The sequence below is a fragment of the Ovis canadensis genome, chromosome 19 (assembly GCF_042477335.2).
Source record: "Ovis canadensis isolate MfBH-ARS-UI-01 breed Bighorn chromosome 19, ARS-UI_OviCan_v2, whole genome shotgun sequence".
NCBI classification, from domain to species: Eukaryota; Metazoa; Chordata; class Mammalia; order Artiodactyla; family Bovidae; genus Ovis; species Ovis canadensis.
Window position 1 is genome coordinate 65,648,092 of NC_091263.1, and position 17,268 is coordinate 65,665,359.

A 17,268-nucleotide genomic window follows, 5' to 3' on the forward strand; every position below is an offset into this window, starting at 1 on the left:
CCCGGTCCTTGCCCATCTGAACAACAGCCTACAGATGGTCTCCATTTCAAGAACACATACGCTTAGTGCCTTTTTAATCCAACGCAGGCAGATGCTGACCGTTCAAAGGCCACTGGTCTGCTGCGTCAGTGCCTCCTGAGCAGCAGAATGTGTCCAACTGAGGCCCACCTGGCCATTCAGAGAATACCTCTGCCCTCTTGTCGACCTCCCACTCTCAACACCTGTCCTAGGTGTTGAACATGAAACTGGGGATGAAGACATTCCCCCCTTTTTCTTCTTTCTTAAACAGCACATTTTTATGGGAATTCCCCAGTGGTCCACTGGTCAAGACTCATTGCTTTTACTGCCAGGGCCCAGGTTTAATCCCTGGTCGGCGAGCTAAGATCCTGCAAGCCAGTGTGACCAAAAAAAGAACACAAAAAAACAACCAAACAAAAAACAAAAAAGAGAAAAAGCACATTTTTATTAAACCCACTGCTACCCTATAGTTCATCCCCAGAATTATGACTCTGTTTCCACACTGAGGAAGCCAAGAGGGAAAAACAGAGATCCCCTATGGATGCCATATATCTGAACAATTACTGTGGCTTAATGGACAGGGGCCAATCATGGTTGTGTGTTCTGACTCTGCCAGAGACCCAGACAGCAGTAAACACTGTTTCCCACGATTCACTGTCATAAGCTGGCTCACTGACTTCCCCACAGGGGCTTGTGTAAAACTTGGGGAAGCTAGGGCCGAAGCGAGAGACCCAGAGGCCGCTCACTTCTCCTCCCCTGGAAGGCTTCACGGAAGAGTGCAGTACAGCTTTCACCTCAGTCAGCTAGCTTGTGGTTGCTACTGTCTTAAATACTGCTACATTGCTTAGGGTTGCCCATCCAGATGGTAAAATTATTCAGCAACGTGAGGTACGGTAGTTACCCCTGGGCAGTTAAGGATGAGGAGAGGACACACTGAGGACTCTTCAGTTCCAGGACTGTGGTGGGTGCTGGGTGTGCGCCCGGGCATTTCTCTTTGAACTGTACGCATATCTGATGCACTGTTCTAAGTGGATCGTGCACGTCCCTCTTATTCAAACACATGGAGAAAAGACACGGTGGAATTTCACCGAGAAAACAACCCACTACTCTTGGCCTATCTTCATTCTACACTTCAGCGTCACCGTTTCTGTCTAAAACCTCGCCTTGACTACTCTGGTTTCAGTGTGATCCTGGGAGGACCCAGGGACAGCAGTGGCCAGGCTCTTACAAAGAGAAACTCTCAGGACCAGCTGGGTGGCATGTCAGCAGCTGTGGAAGAGGTCTGTCTGAACATATATTCTACCTGAAGGAGTTTTATTTCTTTACTTGATCTGGCAGGAAGGAAAGCAAAACCAACGGTTCTGTGGAACCTACACCGGCCAGATGAAGGAGGCCAGAAACCCTCTCTGAAAACTTTTATAAAACCTCAAAGGCAAACTAGGATTTGACTGCTTCCAGGAGAACCACAGGCAGCCTGCTCTAATCGGTGTCCACCAGGCAGCACAGAAAAGCCCCATGCTACTTACCTGCCTCGGCAAAAATCAAAAGAACACACTAAAACTTTCTTCTTGGATGACTGAGGATTTGTGAGAGTGTAGGAGCCATCCCAAAGTTGGCAGCAGGACTATTTAAGGGACCAAGAAATAATAAATCAGCAAATCCAGAGCTGCTCTACCCTGGTCCTCATGATTGTAAGTGACGGAAGCCACCCTGTTTGATCACTGTATCATAAAAGCAGTGGGGAAAAAAAAGGCAGTGGAGACCCGTGCACGAGAAACAGACTGTGCCGCTGGGCCTGGTGCAGCGAGCTTGGGACTCACCGTGTTTACACTTGGAGCATTGCTGTCGGAGGGAAACAGAAGAGAACATGTTAAGGGCACTCTGACCAAAGGCTTCAGGCCACACAAGCAAAACGCACGGGCCTCTGCTCACCATGTGATTGCAGCCGCCATTCTTCTCAATGCAGATGTTGCACTTGGGACACTGAGGAGACAGAAGGGCGCCGTTAGGCTCACGCACCATCAGGCCGGTTCTAAGACAAATTACACAAAGCTCCTGGCACCCGTGCCCAGCAGCTCATCGTGCGAGCACTTCTGGGGAGGAGCCTCTCACTTAAATGTGGCGGGTCGCTGAGGCTGGAACAGCAATTCAAGGAAATGAGGTCAGCAGGTTTGGCCCTGAAACACTTCAAGCTGAGCCCCGCTAAGTCTGCCACCATCTGTTCCTGCCAGGAGGCCGCTCGGATTAAGCTCAAGCTGAGTCAGTAAAAAACTGGCCAGCTTGGGAGGATCGCCAGCACAGCCTACGAGCTGCCACCCTGGACTGGGGCCTGCTCAGCCTGCCTGAACTTCGGCTTCCAGAAGAGGGCATGGAAATCAGCTCTAAAGCTCGCTCCCATCTGAGATGCCAGCAGCCCCAGACAGAGTGGGGACCATTCTGACGCCGGGCGTTTCACGGCCATGAAGAGGACCTTACTTCATGACATCATGGTCACAGCTGCGCGGCAGGGTGCCTCGCTTCAGGGTGTGACTGGCACCGGCGAGGGCGAGGGCCCCGAGTGCTGAGTCATGCACAGCTTTAGGGGCTGCGGGCCATGCTTTCCCGTGGGATGTTTCCAGAATGAGAACTGGGCAGGCCTGGGCTTGCATTACAGTTTTGCTACTTATTTGATGTGGCTGTCAACCACCTCCCTCCCATAGCTGTTAACGCTGGGGAGGCATTCAGTAAAACCTAGTTTTTTTCGAATGAGTTTTCTTGAGGGTCAAACTTCTCCAAGCATTTCAGCATTTTATTAAAAGAAAGGAGCCTGGTGCACGCTAAGATCAACTGCTGCAAATTCTGCCACGCCAGGGCAAGGGTCTGCCACCTCCATCACGAGCCCCGTGGCCGCGGGTGGCACTAGGGAGGGCAGACCCAGGACAGGTAAGATACAGTCCTTACGTCTTTAGTGTGGGCACTAATGTAGTTGGCTGTTTCAGAGTCGTCTGCACACTTCGTGAGCCATTTCCGGATTGTGGCGCAGTCTGTGGGGGCGTGATACATCTGACGACACTTGAAACTTAAAACCAGAAAAGATAACCGTTAGGTCAGATCCTGTGTTTTTCCTTTTCCTTCTGTCCAAGCCAACAGATCTGGAATTAGAATGTTTTTCCAAGAGGTAAAAAGTCACCTCTCATGGCGTCTGAGACCTTGACTTACCCAGGATTATTCTGAACTCCTCGGGGGACTTCTCTCAATAAACCCAAATGAGACATTTGTTTTAAATATTTTAGGTGATGTCAATCCTTCCTAACAGGATATCAAATTCAGAACTCAGCTTTTCAAACGGCTCGGGGGGGTATTCTGAGAAGAGGACTCAACTCCAACCCAAAGCAGGAATGAGATCCAGGCCTGGGAGCCCGGGCTTATCTGAGTCCAAGGCACCCACCGGATGCACACTGTCGGCACTTGTGCAGTCTGTGAGGGGCACGTTACCTCTGACAATGCCCGAAACTCAGGATCAGAAAAGAAAAACCCCAACACTCATCAGGCCAGGCTCCTGTGCTTTTAATTTCCCTTCTGTCCAAGCCAACGGTGACTTTCTGGATAAAAGCTCTCAGGCAGGTAGCCCACATATGTCCCAGGGAAAGAAGGCCCTAACATGGGACACAAAGGGTAGAGAGCAACCGCATTGGTGGTTCTTAATGTTTGGTGAGTCACCGACTTCCTCGACCATGCCTTGAAAGGCAGGCACATATGCACACGGACCCCATTTTCTCTCTACTTTCCCTGAAGCCCCACTGTGACTCTTCCAGCAAGGTGTGAATAGGGCACAGGTCTGGGCCTAAATGAAGGCTCTGCCATTATCTGCACCTTGCTTTCCTCATCTATAAGAAAGGGGAACAGCAGTACCAATCACACACAGTCGTTGTGACAATGAAGCGAAAGCGGTCAGGAGAGAGCGGCTCCGCTGGTAAGCCTTCAGTATGCTTCAGCTAGTTCCATCATGTTTACTGAACAGAGTAAACCCCAGATAGATGTAAACCATGTTTATGAATTGCAGTGTTATAAAATTAGCAGAATGGCCAACAGAGAGAAAGATTAAAGTACTGGTGGCTGGAGCTTTCATATACGGCAAGATGTGCATTATCTGTGCAGAGAGATCTACCTCCACACAGACACGCAGTCTCTGGGCCCTGAGTCTTAGTAGCATAAACCCCAGCACATTCTCCAAGAGTCTGTGTCTCCTTCTTGTCTCCAGACTGAGTATCATCAAACATCTGCCCTCGTAGAACAGCGCTGCTCTTCTGGCCCAAAGGCCCAGCCTCTCCCAGCCCCGCCCTCGCAAGAGCCACAGCAGTGATGCTCGAGAGGAGGAGAAGGCACCAGCCAGGGCTGCTCGGCATCCACACTCACTCTTACCAGAAGACCTCGTTGCACCGATTGCACTGTACTCGGCGAGCTCTGGGCTCCTGTACCCGGATAACCATGGGGCAGTCTGCACCAGGGCATAGCTGGAGCTGGTAGTGACTCTGTGAACACACCAAGGGGGGGAACAATGAGGACATCCCCTAGTTGGTACCTCCAAATTAGACCTCCCTGAGTACTTAAACGCCTCCTGTTCTTCCATCAAGGGGCTACAGGAATTCATGATGGATGTCATGAAGACCAGACGTTAAGCAGGTCCTGAAAATGTCCTTTGAATGTTTAGCTTAAGCCAGGGAGCAACTCACCAGAATGGCCTAAGCTTAGATGACAGAACAGAATACAGACTCGTGTCTCTGAGATGAAAGTGCATAGGGACTAGGGCTGGAAAGGAACACGGCCCAGTCGTTGTGCATGAGACCCTGAGGGGCTCAACAACCCTCAGGCATCTACCAAAGGTGGCCAAGAGCACCCGGAACAAGGCCTTTTGTTTTTCCTGCAGCCTGTGCATGAGACGACCCACACCATCAGTCAATCCAAAAAGCTTAGGAATAATAGGCAAGGATCAAAATTATGCTGCATGGAACCAGCAAGCCTGAACAGGTAGCCCAACAGAGGGGAAGGACTCCAAAACTGACCACTCAGAACTCGAACAAATTGCCAAATCATGCAAGAAGCAACACCCCTTCTTTGGGCCGAATCACAAGGTGAAGGGAATAGAACAGCAACTCCTGAGATATGCCTGACTTATGTTTATCCCGTGACATACAATAGCTTGTTTAAGTAACTTTGCGTAAGGTGCGGGGGGTGCGGCTTCCCTTGTGGCTCAGCTGGTAAAGAATCTGCCTGCAATGCTGGAGACCTGGTTTGATCCCTGGGTTGGAAAGATCCCCTGGAGAAGGGAAAGGCTACCCCCTCCAGTATTCTGGCCTGGAGAATTCCAGGGACTATACAGAGCTGCAAAGAGTTGGACACGACTGAGCGACTTTCACTTTCACAAAGTGGGTGTGCCTGACCATTCTACACAAGAAAGAAACCAAGGCTCAGAGAAGGAATCTAAGGGGTCAAAGGATACAGAGTGAGGAAGAAACAGACTTGGGATTTACTAGTACTCTAGAGTTTTCAAACTTTTTAAAAGCTGTGCAGCTCTTTCTTCAGATTGAAAGCATCTACTGGCAGCCTCCTCTGTACAGTAACTGGTAAGCATCTGATGAAAAGGAGGCTCAGGAAGACCAGGCAGCAGCTGGGCATACCTCCACGTAATCCCTGAAGAGGTAGCGCCTGTATTTATCTCTCAGTTCTTCATTGGGCAGCAATGGAAACACGAAGTCCTCTGGTGTTCGAAGTGGGCAGTCCTGAGCCATGCAAGAGACACCTGTTGAAGAAAGACAACCGGATGGACAACTGTATCGCAGAAGACACACCTATAATGTATTTGCTGAGTTCACCCAACAAACTCACGTTTTACACAGGGAACCCCAGCAGCATCAGAATTTATTCAAAGAGAGAAATCAATATATTTATATAGTGATGCAACTAAAATATTATTACAAATTTTAAAATGACAGATAATTCCCTGATGGTCCAATGGTCAAGACTTGGCACTCTAACTACCAGAGCCCTGGGTCAGGGAACTAAGATCCTGTAAGTTACACAGCACAACAAAAAGAAAAAAAAAAAACCCACAAAAACCAAAACCAACCAAACAACAAAAACAAGAGCAATTAAATAGTATATATCACAAATAGCACCGATTAAAAAAAACTGCTTAAAAAATCCCAGAGGGTTCTTGACTTACAATTTAGTTTTGTGATGTTTACTATTATGTGCATGTGATTACCATCAACACAGTGAGCTTTTACAGATATAATTAATATAATGCTAATTTTAATATCATGAAGTCATAATTTAACAAAGACTCCTTTAACTCATCACCAAGTCTGATTTGTGCTTACCTAAATCACAGTAAACCCTCTAGGAGTTTCTGAAGTATGGCTGCCACTTTGAGAATCAAGATAGACAAGGTAGGCAGCTTAAAGGACAGTTCTCCCAAAAAGCAAGAGAAGGTAGCCTTGCCGTCACACCAGCAGTTACATAAATGCCCAAACATTAGCCTTAACTCTTGCATCTTGCTCAGGACTAGGGTAAACCTTGCCATTGTTCAGACTGACATGTTTGGAAACCAATGGTTCTGATTTTGAAAACTTCAGTTAGGTTCACAAGAACACCTGAGTGGCAGAAAGGGCAGGGCTGAAGCTGAACAGTTCCTGCCAGCCGCTTATGAGCCCCACGGGGACTCACCCACACCCACGCCGTCCTTGACGAGCACGGAGCAGTGCTGCTCCCAGCAGCTGCGGCAGAACTGGTGCTGGCAGGCCAGAGAGAGGAGGTTTTCCTTCCGCACAAACTGCATACACACTGCGCAGTGGTGAGGGGAGTGGGCTGGGGGCACCTGGAGGGAGGTACAGTGACGTGAGCCAGCCTGCAAGAAGGATCAGAACTCCACTGCCATGTGTGGGCTTTGTGAGTGCCAGTTCTGAGTGGAAAAATATAATATCAGGAAGGCTTCCCAAAGGAGGTGGTAGTGGAGCCAGGCTTGGTGAACCCTTAGATTTAGAGAGGGAGAGAGAAGATGGAAATGAGATCTCACAGTAGTTTATAAGGTCAGGCTGGAAAGACCAGGATTTCAGAACTGTCAAGGTCCCGAGAGGTCATTCAATCTGCCTTCTTTTGGAGGCTACTAGGTTTCTTTTGAAAACTGCCCTCATTCAGCATGGCCAGAGTTGCTTCTCAACAAGTACTATAAACCCAGCCAATAGGTTCTTAGGGGCTGAAGTGTGAGCCTCTAATAGCTCCAGAACCCATTCTCTGCTACATAAACTCACAAAGACAGTCTGGGGGCACCAGCCAAAGCCACAAACCAGTGAAAGCCCAACATGAGGTTCTTGTTAGTTCACTGGCCATACAAAAAATAATTTGAGGAAAAGGACCATACTCTGTCTAGTATGCTTCTGGAAATTCTCTAAGAGGCTGCATAAGTTATGTGGTGATCTGATCCCTAATTCTCCCCCATTCATTTGACAAATGCTGACTGAACTCTCAACAACAGGAAATCGCTATACACTGTAGGATATGATTCCTAAACTTAAAAAGCACTTAGTCTACTATGGGAGCTAAAAAGATATGAGTGAATCACTGCAATATACATGTAAAGGTTGAAACATATAATTAAAAGAGTTTGGAGGGAAGTGTTCCCAGGAGACAGGTTTTGGGAGACATGGCTTGGATTCGGGTCTTTAAAGGTGAGTTCCATTCTCATGAGCAAAGATGGGTACAGGATCTGGACAATCCCAGCCAAGGAAGGCAGCAGCAGAGTTAAAGAGGCATGCAGTGAACGGGCACCCCAAGAACACAGCAAGGACAGAGCATAGGCTATAAGTGCAGGAGACGGGTGAGGCTGGAGAGGGCAGGCAGCCATTCACTCCTCGTCTATGAGGAAAACGTCCAAATGATGTCGGAAATGGAAGATTTAGGCCTATACTGGAACAAGCATCTTGGGGATGCTGCACTATAAACAAAATAAGATGGTTCTCAATAACCGTGTGAGCCATAGCAAGAGCCACATGTATCAGGAAGGGACACTCACATGTTTTGATGGATTGGGCTGAACTCGAGCCTCAACGAGCAGCTGGGCAGAATTAGACTTGTATCTACAAAGCAAAAAGCATAAAGGGAATCAGAGCTTTGGTTCTGGAGATATGGTGGTAAATGAGCTGACCTTTCTCTCTGAAGGTAATAAGCACTATGTCATGATGTATTTATTCCACTTGATGTGTCTGAAAGAAATACCTGGAGATATTGCCAAGTGTTATCTAGAAGGGCACTGATTTAACATTAATGATGGCATAAAAACTCTGACCTAACTTCACTGTCCAACAACAGGGGTTTGGAATATGATGGAACATCAATATGGTAAAATACTGTACCTTCATTAAAACTGGGGGTACAGAAAGAATATGCTGAAAACATTGGAAAATGTTCACCATATACTGAGAGAAAAAAGGCTATACAATATGACCCAGTGTTTAAAAAATATACTCTGCACACTGTAAGGATATTCTCCATAACACAGACAATTATTACCACTGGGTGTGCAGGCAGAGAGAAGTTACAGACAACGCCATCTCTTCCTCCCCCAAAACACCTTACCTGTCCAGTATCTCGGCAACTTGCCAGTGGAAATTAACTAATATAAGTTTAGCAACTGAATGAGACACCTAGAAAGAAGAAAAAAAGAAATAAAATTATAATGCAGTTGGGTTGTTTTTTTCAGAGTGCTCTTACATTTTGAGAAATGCATACATTCCTCTCTACTGCAGGTCCAGGCTTGAATTTTAAAATCTTCCTCTTGGTTCTGTTTTATCTTTTACGTTCAGACTCTTAGAGTCTTAAGCAATTTCCTGGATCTCTCGATTTTTCAACCTTTATTTTCATTAGCAACCCTTCAAAGAAATTAGTTTCATTTCAAACTTACACAAAATCATCCTATCTACAGTAAATAAGGACCTAGAATCCAAAGTAAGCAAATGAGCTGTAAGTTCCCTGATGTGATTTATGTTTGCTGAAGCTGCTGTAGGAGGCCATACACGAGCACCTCCAGGTAGGCATGTTACTTGCAGAAGCTCTCCAGGCTTGAACTTCTTATATAAACCCAGAAAAACAAAACAAAACAAACAAAAAACACCCCTGGTTAAAACCTCTGCCTCTATAACAAAACTATTCATCCACAAAGACTACTATCACAGAATGAAAACAGAGACAAAGTATTTGGTATAAATGTTAAAATTTGCTTGAGAACAGCTTTTGGCTACAACTATATTTTTACAACCTGAAAATTATATTGTTTTATTATTTATTTTTGGCTGCAGTGCGCCGCTTGTGGGAGCTTACTTCCCTGCAGTGGAAGAGTGGGGTCCTAACCAATGGACTACCAGGGAATTCCCAAAATGAAATTTCTTGACCTTCCCAAAAAAATAGAACTTCAGCACCATACCTGGTCTGATCCCTTGATCTCAACAGCACTAGCAACAGCAACAAAGCCTCAGAATTAGCATCAGCCCCTCCATGTATGGAAAACGACACAGGCCTCCGCTGAAACTGAAAATTTTACTGATGACTACAAGTCCACTAATGACCAACTCAGAATATTCCAGCAGAGTTCTGGTGAGAATGGATAATGTGAAGAGAGGATGTGTCTCAGTTCAGTTCCGTCGCTCAGTTGTGCCCGACTCTTTGTGACCCCATGGACTGTAGCACACCAGGCTTCCCTGTCCATCACCAACTTCTGGAGCTTACTCAAAATCATGTCCATCGAGTCAGTGATGTGTCTAGTGCTTCATAAAAGTGAACAGATGTCCATCTATTCTTTCAAAGCCAACTGCTGAGGATTATCAATACATACAACACTACAGGCACACGCACCTCCCACCAGCCTTCTACCGGAGGCACTGTGAGTGCCCATAGCGTGGCCTCAGTGTATCACAGACTGCCAAGGCCTCAGTCTCCCCCAATTAATCCATTATGAATGTGAAGGAATTTTAAGACCATTAATTAAAGCAAAATATAGAATGATGGCACTCTGCCCAGTAATGGACACCAAGGAAGACCTACAGGGAAGTCAGGATACAAAGGGCCCTCTGAGCAAAAAGCCAATATATATAAATCACAAATGTGTTTCTACATAGCAGCAAATAAAAATTAAAATTTATTGATAAAACTAAACTGTATTGATAAATATATTTTATTTAACCCAATATATTAAAATATTTCAACATGTTAACGCACTGAAAATTATTAATGAACTACATTTTACATCTTTTTTTTCCATCTAATTGTTCAAAGTCCATTGTATTCAGAATTATAGAACATACCAATCCAAACTGGCCACAATGCCCAGTGGCTACATGTGATTGCAGCTACCAGAATGGACAATGCAGCTAGACAGAACACAGCAATCAAAATTAATCAAAATCAAAGCAGGGGTTAGGGTATAAATTAGTAGCTGATCCTAAAATGTATGGAGAGGACCCTGAATATCCAAAGCAACCGTGAAAGAGCAAAGTTGGAAAAGACTTACACCATCTGACTTCAAGACTTACTATAAAGCTACAGTAATCCAGACAGTGGGGTACTGGCTTAAGGACAGACATATCTATAGATCAATGTAACAGAATAGTAAACTCATACACTTATGATTAATTTTCTACTAAGGTACCAATGTAATTCAACAGATGATAAAACAGTCTTTTATCAACAAATGGTTCCAGAATAACTGAACATCACTATACAAAACTCAGAACTTAAAAGCTTAGTTCATGTCACACAAACATTTCCTCAAGACAGTTCACAGTGTTAAATGAAACTGAAAACTATAAAACTTTCTGAAGAAAATCTTTGCAATCTTGGTTTTTTAGGTACAGATTTCTTAGCTATGACACTGAAAGCACAATCCTTAAAAGAAAAAATATGATATACTGGAGCTCATCAAAATTAAATTTCATTCTTCAAAAGACATTATTAAGAAAAGACGAGCCACAAAATATATGATTTGCAACAGAAAAAATAATTGCAAATCATATATCTGATAAAGGACTTAATTCAGAACATATAAAGAACTCACATAACTCAAAAAGCTCAACATTATTAGTCATTAGAAAGAAAGCGAAGTCGCTCAGTCATGTCCGACTCTTGGCGACCCCATGGACTGTAGCCTACCAGGCTCCTCTGTCCATGGGATTTTCCAGGCAATAGTACTGGAGTGGATTGCCATTGCAAATTAGAACTATAAGATACTACTTCACACTCACTAGAATGATACAGAAGACTGACAATACCTAAGTGCTGGCAAGCAAGTGGAGAACCTATAACACTTATATAATGCTGGTGGGAATGTAAGATAGCAGAGTCTCCTCAGAAAACAGTTTGGCAGTTTCTTAAAATGTTACATGCGATCCCACTGCTAGATATTTATCCAAGTGAAATGAAAACATGTCCATGCAAAACCCTGTTATACAAACCATCACAGCAGCATATTTCATAAGAGCCAAGACCTGGAATCAACCCAAATGTTCATCAACTGATGAATGAATGAAAAAACAAAATGTGGTATATATCCATAAAATGGAAAATCCTCACTGGGCAGTAAGAGGAAAGCATTACTGACATGTGATACAGCATGGATGAACCTTGAAAACATGCCAAGTGAAAGAAGCCAGACACAAAAGACTACATACTATAAGATTAAAGTCACATGAAATTTCTAGAAAAGGCAAATCTATGCAGACAGTAAGATGGTCAGTAGTTTCTTGGGACTGGGATTGGGGACTAACTACAAATGGATATAAGGGAACGTTTTGGCTGATGAAAATGTTCTGTAACTTGGATTGTGGCGATGGCTGTACATTTGTTTACATTTACTGCAACTCTTCTACTGGTACACTCTAAAATGGATGAGTTTAATGGAATGTAAGTAATACTTCAATAAATGCTAAAAATAAAATTGATCGATGGACAGACACATGATAAAGTAAATGCAGGAAAAAGTTAGCACCTGTATAATTTAGACGGTAGATAAATGGATACCTACTGCACAATTCTTTAAAAGTCTTTGTATATTTTAAATTTTTCATGAAGTTGGAGGGAAAGTTTGCCAGCTTTAATTCAATGGCAATCTTCTGAATAAACAAATGTCACAAGAAACAGAGAGTTGACCCTTACACCACTGCCTCAAAATAGTTCATTTTGATCTTTTATGTACTCCTGAGAATGAAAACATCCCCCTCAGAGTTTTGAACATACATAGTTCTGACCAAAGATTAACTGACTAGACAATGTGAATTTTAGTATAAGCAGGCCTGTAATGCCAGTAACTTCACAACACTCCGGCTCCCTCTAAACCTCCCACACCAAGGCCTCGAGGGAGGGAGGGAAAGTAGTGGTACACAGTTCATCAAACACTGCAGGGTCCTGAAGTCCCTGGGTGGTCCAGAGAAGGCTTTCAGAGTCAAAGATGGAGTCAGAACACAGTCAAGTGTAGCCCATCTTCCTTGCCTTTCCCTCTCATTCCCTGTGCCTTCAAACCTGACCCACGATGGGTCAGAAGGCCCTGGAGAGCATCCTGTGAAGCTTGAAAGGACCGTGGGGTCACCTCTGTCATCATCCAGCCTGGACTCTGCTCTGCATTGCCCATCCAATCTGGCTTGGCTTGGATGACATTTTCAGTCTCAACACCCTCAGATGGTTTTCAGATCTTTATTTCAGGAAGCACTTGGCTACGTGAATGTCAGAAAGGACTTGGCCATTGGACATCACTATTTCCCAGAGGTTGCAGGCAAACTTCTGTCATTCTCCGTAATTTGTGTTTGGGAGAGATCTTTAAAAAGCTACTTCCCAGATACAGGCCCTCAAAACACGGTCAGTAGTTACCACCTGTGCAGATACCTAAAGGCATAGACAACTGCTGGGGAGTCAAGCTCTCCTTTCTGTTTTTTTAATAAACAATATATAAAGTGTCCATACAATTCTATCCCGGCTTCACATGCAGGGTTTGGCGGGGTGGGTGGGGAGGAGGTGGACCTGAGGGGGAAATCCTGGACAGCAGCCAATGATGCTAAGATTTTCTCACAGAGATGCAGTGACGTGTACATGAGGATTTTAGCTGCTGTTATCAGCAAGCCATTCCTGACATGGCTAACAGCACACAAGTCCACAACCTCAGCATTTCAGGAGATATTCTGGACGCACTTTCTTCTGGGATCTAAGGGCTTCAGAGACCAGAAAAGTGGAACAGTGTAAATAGCGAATTAGGGCCTGTCAACTTGGAATGGAGACTATCTTGATAAGATAAAACTTCTGGATCTATGCAGCCTCTGACCCACTCATTACAAGGAGACAGATGCAGGATTCCAGGAGCTTAGAAAACGCAACTCCAGCAGCAATTTGGTTACTGGCTTACATTTTAGCCTTCCTATGACTTGCCGCCCTGCTCTATGTTTCAGTTTTCTTGTATGTATTTTCTGTTAGATCCCCAAGTAGAAAGCAGACTGTGGTGAATCTGTTTTTCAAATCACAGGACCCCGGCTCTACCTGAAGTTCATTAGTACATGAGAGCCTCAAATTTCTTTTCTGATTTCCACCAAACTCTTTCCCCAGAAAAATTCAAGTATCAGAATTTTATAAATTAATCACTGGAACAAACGTTTTTGATCCCCTGACCACAAAGCACTTAAAATACCAGAGGGAGATAAACCCTGCCATGGAAGGAGACGCTCAGTACATACAACATTCTGGATCCTTTCCAATACACAGCCAACATCTATCTTTGGGGGAAACGTATTCAGAAGTTCAGGAAATTTAACCATTATTACTTAACATCCCAGAGCACTTGGATTCTATACGTTTATTATTCAAATAATGCACAGGACATGCTAGTACGATATAAGGATCAAGGCACATACTGAATAGCCTCCATTCCTGACAACAGCTCCCCAGGAAAACCCTGAGCATCGCTACTGCTTCTTCATCTTTTTTGTCTCCTATAGTTGGTTCAAGCCGTCCAGTCCGTGGGGACAAGTTAACAGCACAGCTTGCAAATAGATTTCTTTCCCCCAGAAAACAGAAAATTCAGCAGCCCACCAGAACTGTCACCAGCCCTTCCCACACTTACCAGTGCCATAGGGAGGAAGCAGCCGATGGCAGAGAGCATCAACGGCCTGAAAAAATACAGGTGGTAGTTTCAATTTTTATTTAGAATTCTTACTTGCCAACTGCCTGAAATCTTTTAAGGCTACCCGAATAGGGCTCCATGCCTCAGCCTGTTGTTAAGCCACTTCATGGTCCAATCACATTTGTTAACAAACACTAGTGGTCATTCACTAAAAGGCAGAGAGGAAGCAAAGGGGTGAACTGTTTGTTGGCCCGCTTCTGGGTCTAGGGTAGGAAGGGATGTAATATAGGAAAACTAGCCGAAGGAGATCAAGACGGATGGATTCAAGTCTCGGAGGGTAGAAGGTGAGGTGAGAAAGTGCTGAAGGAATAAGAGAAAGAAGTAAGGTTAAAGCACAGAGGCAAAAGAGAAGGTGAACACCAGCCCAGAATGGGGCAAATCAGCGGTGGTGGGGGTAGTGGCAAGACCAGCCCTCGAGTCTAATTTCGGCGGTGGGCCTTCACCTCTCCCATACTTCACGCCTCCATACTCTCAGGCTCTAAGAGGTCCACTCTTCCGCGCCTTATTCTAACTTTGCTTCCTTGCATTTCCTCTCCATGGAGGGAGAGCTGACTGGTAATTGAGGCACCCATATGTGACAAATGCTCTACAAAATCTGATTAATGAACACTAATTTGAAGATTTCTCTCCAGTCTAACCTTAATTTAGTTCTGTTATGGTCTCTGATCATTAAAATCAAAGCCAAAAACATCTAAAGACCTGACTAACTACAGTTACTTATGAAAAATAGAATAAAACAAAAATACAAAAGTCATCCCCCTTCCTTGACCTTGAGGGTACTTTGTTTATTATGAAAAACTCTGGGCATCTACATAAGTGAAGAGTATGATGAAACCCATGTACCCATCACCTAGTTCAAACATCAACTCAGAACCAGGCTATACCTTACCTACACCACTACCCTCGAGATTATTGCAAGGTAAATCTCAGCCAGCATATCTTTTTGGGTTTGCATTTCAATGAAAATCTTCTGGGAAATACTTAGTTCAAAAGACAGATTACAGCCCCTGCTAGAATTCCATATGGTTTTCCAGGGAGGAGCCATATACAGATAAGATGACTACTACTTTAGTGAACCAAAGTCCTATCCGTTAATCACAACCAAAAGAGATGCAGATGGGAGCTCATAGCCAATGAATAACATACAGTAGGACTAGAAGCCAGGTCTCCTACCATATTCCTGCAGCTACAAGCCCATCTTGTCTATATGTGATTTCAAATGATGCACTGTCTCTTCCAGCTCCGGCGACTGTGAGGAGGGCAAAGGAGAGGGAGTACCAGACACTTGTAGGGTGTTCCAGCCAGGTTACCTCTCTTCTCCAGAGGGTACCTCAGAGCCTCTCATATCTTAGTGACAAAGCCACAAACTCCAACAGCATGTTTCAAAGACAGAGCCACTGACTGCTGCTGTTAACTATGCTCAAAACGTATCACATTTCTATACACCTATATGTTTATGTAAAGAAACCTCCATCGGAATGAAGCTCTTTTCTAGGGGAAGAGGTTTTCGCACCATTTCCCTTCTCTGTGTACCTAAGCAGCTAGAACAATGCCTGTGCCAGTGCTAGGTCCCATACTTAACACCTCCCTCCGCCTGGCTCCTGTGGTCTCATCTGAAACCACTGCCTACTCAGCCTCCTCCAGAGCCCCCGCAGGCAGGCAGGCAGGCAGGCAGGCATCAAAGCCTTCCAAGCCCTCAGTGGGTGCACAGTCCAGCAGAAGAGGCCAGACACAGACCTAGAAAGGAAGGTTTAAAGGAGAAAAAAAAGAAGGATGGTGAACTGAGAGGTCTTTCAATGTGACACGAATGGCAGAGATGCTGACAGGAGGTTTGAGGAACCAAAAATCAAACATTAGGGAGCAGAGCAGTAAAGAGTTCATGCTGGAATCTGGAGAAACCACTTCAAGTTTCTCAACAGAGCAAGATAAAATGGTGTTTTCAGCGGCTGTGTCAGAAAATGTGGAATAGAAGCAGAAAAGGTTTTATTTATGCATACCTGCTTTCTGTCTTATCATTCTAAAACAGGAGGAGGCAGAAAATAAAGGCCAAAATTTTATGGTAGAGGTTAAATTGTTTTTTCCCCATCTTTCTTAGCATCTATCTAAAAGTTAAAACAACAGAAGATACTCAGAAACACTTGTTTTATTGAGAATCAACAAATTCTCAACCTATCCCAATTATAGCAAACTCTTAACCTACTCCAATTATCACTGAACAAAAAATAAAATGGTTCATAAAAAGCATTTTGATGCAAAGGAACAATACCTGCCACTCCATCCCACCGCATCCTGATCCTCTCCCAGTCTTCCTAGCCAGGACAAATCTCTCCCAGTCACTTGTCTGGGTTCTCCTGGTTGTTACCAACATCGCTGAGCATGCCCATAATTCCCTACCTATGCCACTCCCGCCCCACTCCCATCCCAGCCCCAACTTCTGAATATTTAAATCACTATTTTCAGTTCCTCTATCTGTAGCCTTTGTAATCTTAAGACATTGTTTACAGGACCAGAGTTGCATTTCCACCCCTGAGCTTCTAATAGCACTCTCCTTGGTCCACTCAGAGAAGAATGTTTGTACATCTGGCATAAATACATTAACATTATTAGTAGCTGCCAATCACGCATACTTGTGCCACATGGTGTGTTTGCTTTGTATTTATTTGGCTTCTGATTTTTGTGTGTAGTTTTTCTGCTTTGCATGGGAATTCTAATTCCCTTCCCCCTTGTGAAGAATTCTATGGTTTCTCACCACATTCCAACCATCTTCCAACTTGTTCATTCTATCAATTGCTAGGAATCCACCTCACTCCTATTCGAGAAGAAATTTTTCCTGGATCCCACCAAGTTTCTGTTCCAGTCTGGGCTGACCATTTTCCAGGCCTGCTACAAGCAGAACATGGGATTTTTCACTGGACTGCTAGGTTTAATTATTTCTTGAATTATTATTTTTCTTTTTGATTTTCATCTTGAATTACTTCAGCAAAGGTACAGGAGAAGTACATTTTTGGAGTCCTTGCTCATCTGAAAATAAGTTTATTTTTGCAATGACAGAATTGTAGATT

The 17,268-nt window shown here is 44.4% G+C and overlaps 1 protein-coding gene across 7 annotated transcripts in view; it reads right to left on the reverse strand.

Moving 5' to 3' along the window:
* Positions 1-17,268, reverse strand: part of ARIH2 (ariadne RBR E3 ubiquitin protein ligase 2) — a 36,020-nt gene that overhangs the window by 3,892 nt on the left and 14,860 nt on the right. For 3 of the 7 annotated variants that reach the window (XM_069562429.1, XM_069562430.1, XM_069562428.1), the window contains exons 4-12: positions 14,147-14,192; positions 8,632-8,699; positions 8,069-8,132; positions 6,724-6,874; positions 5,676-5,797; positions 4,420-4,529; positions 2,959-3,076; positions 1,951-2,001; positions 1,839-1,860 (exon numbers count right to left, since the gene is read on the reverse strand). In XM_069562429.1, the coding sequence (XP_069418530.1) occupies positions 1,839-1,860; positions 1,951-2,001; positions 2,959-3,076; positions 4,420-4,529; positions 5,676-5,797; positions 6,724-6,874; positions 8,069-8,132; positions 8,632-8,699; positions 14,147-14,185 (745 nt within the window). In that variant the 5' untranslated portion in view covers positions 14,186-14,192. Of the gene's footprint in view, positions 1-1,838; positions 1,861-1,950; positions 2,002-2,958; positions 3,077-4,419; positions 4,530-5,675; positions 5,798-6,723; positions 6,875-8,068; positions 8,133-8,631; positions 8,700-9,475; positions 9,549-14,146; positions 14,193-17,268 lie in introns of those variants that run through there. The other 4 variants (XM_069562426.1, XM_069562427.1, XM_069562425.1 and 1 more) reach the window with 2 other exon arrangements.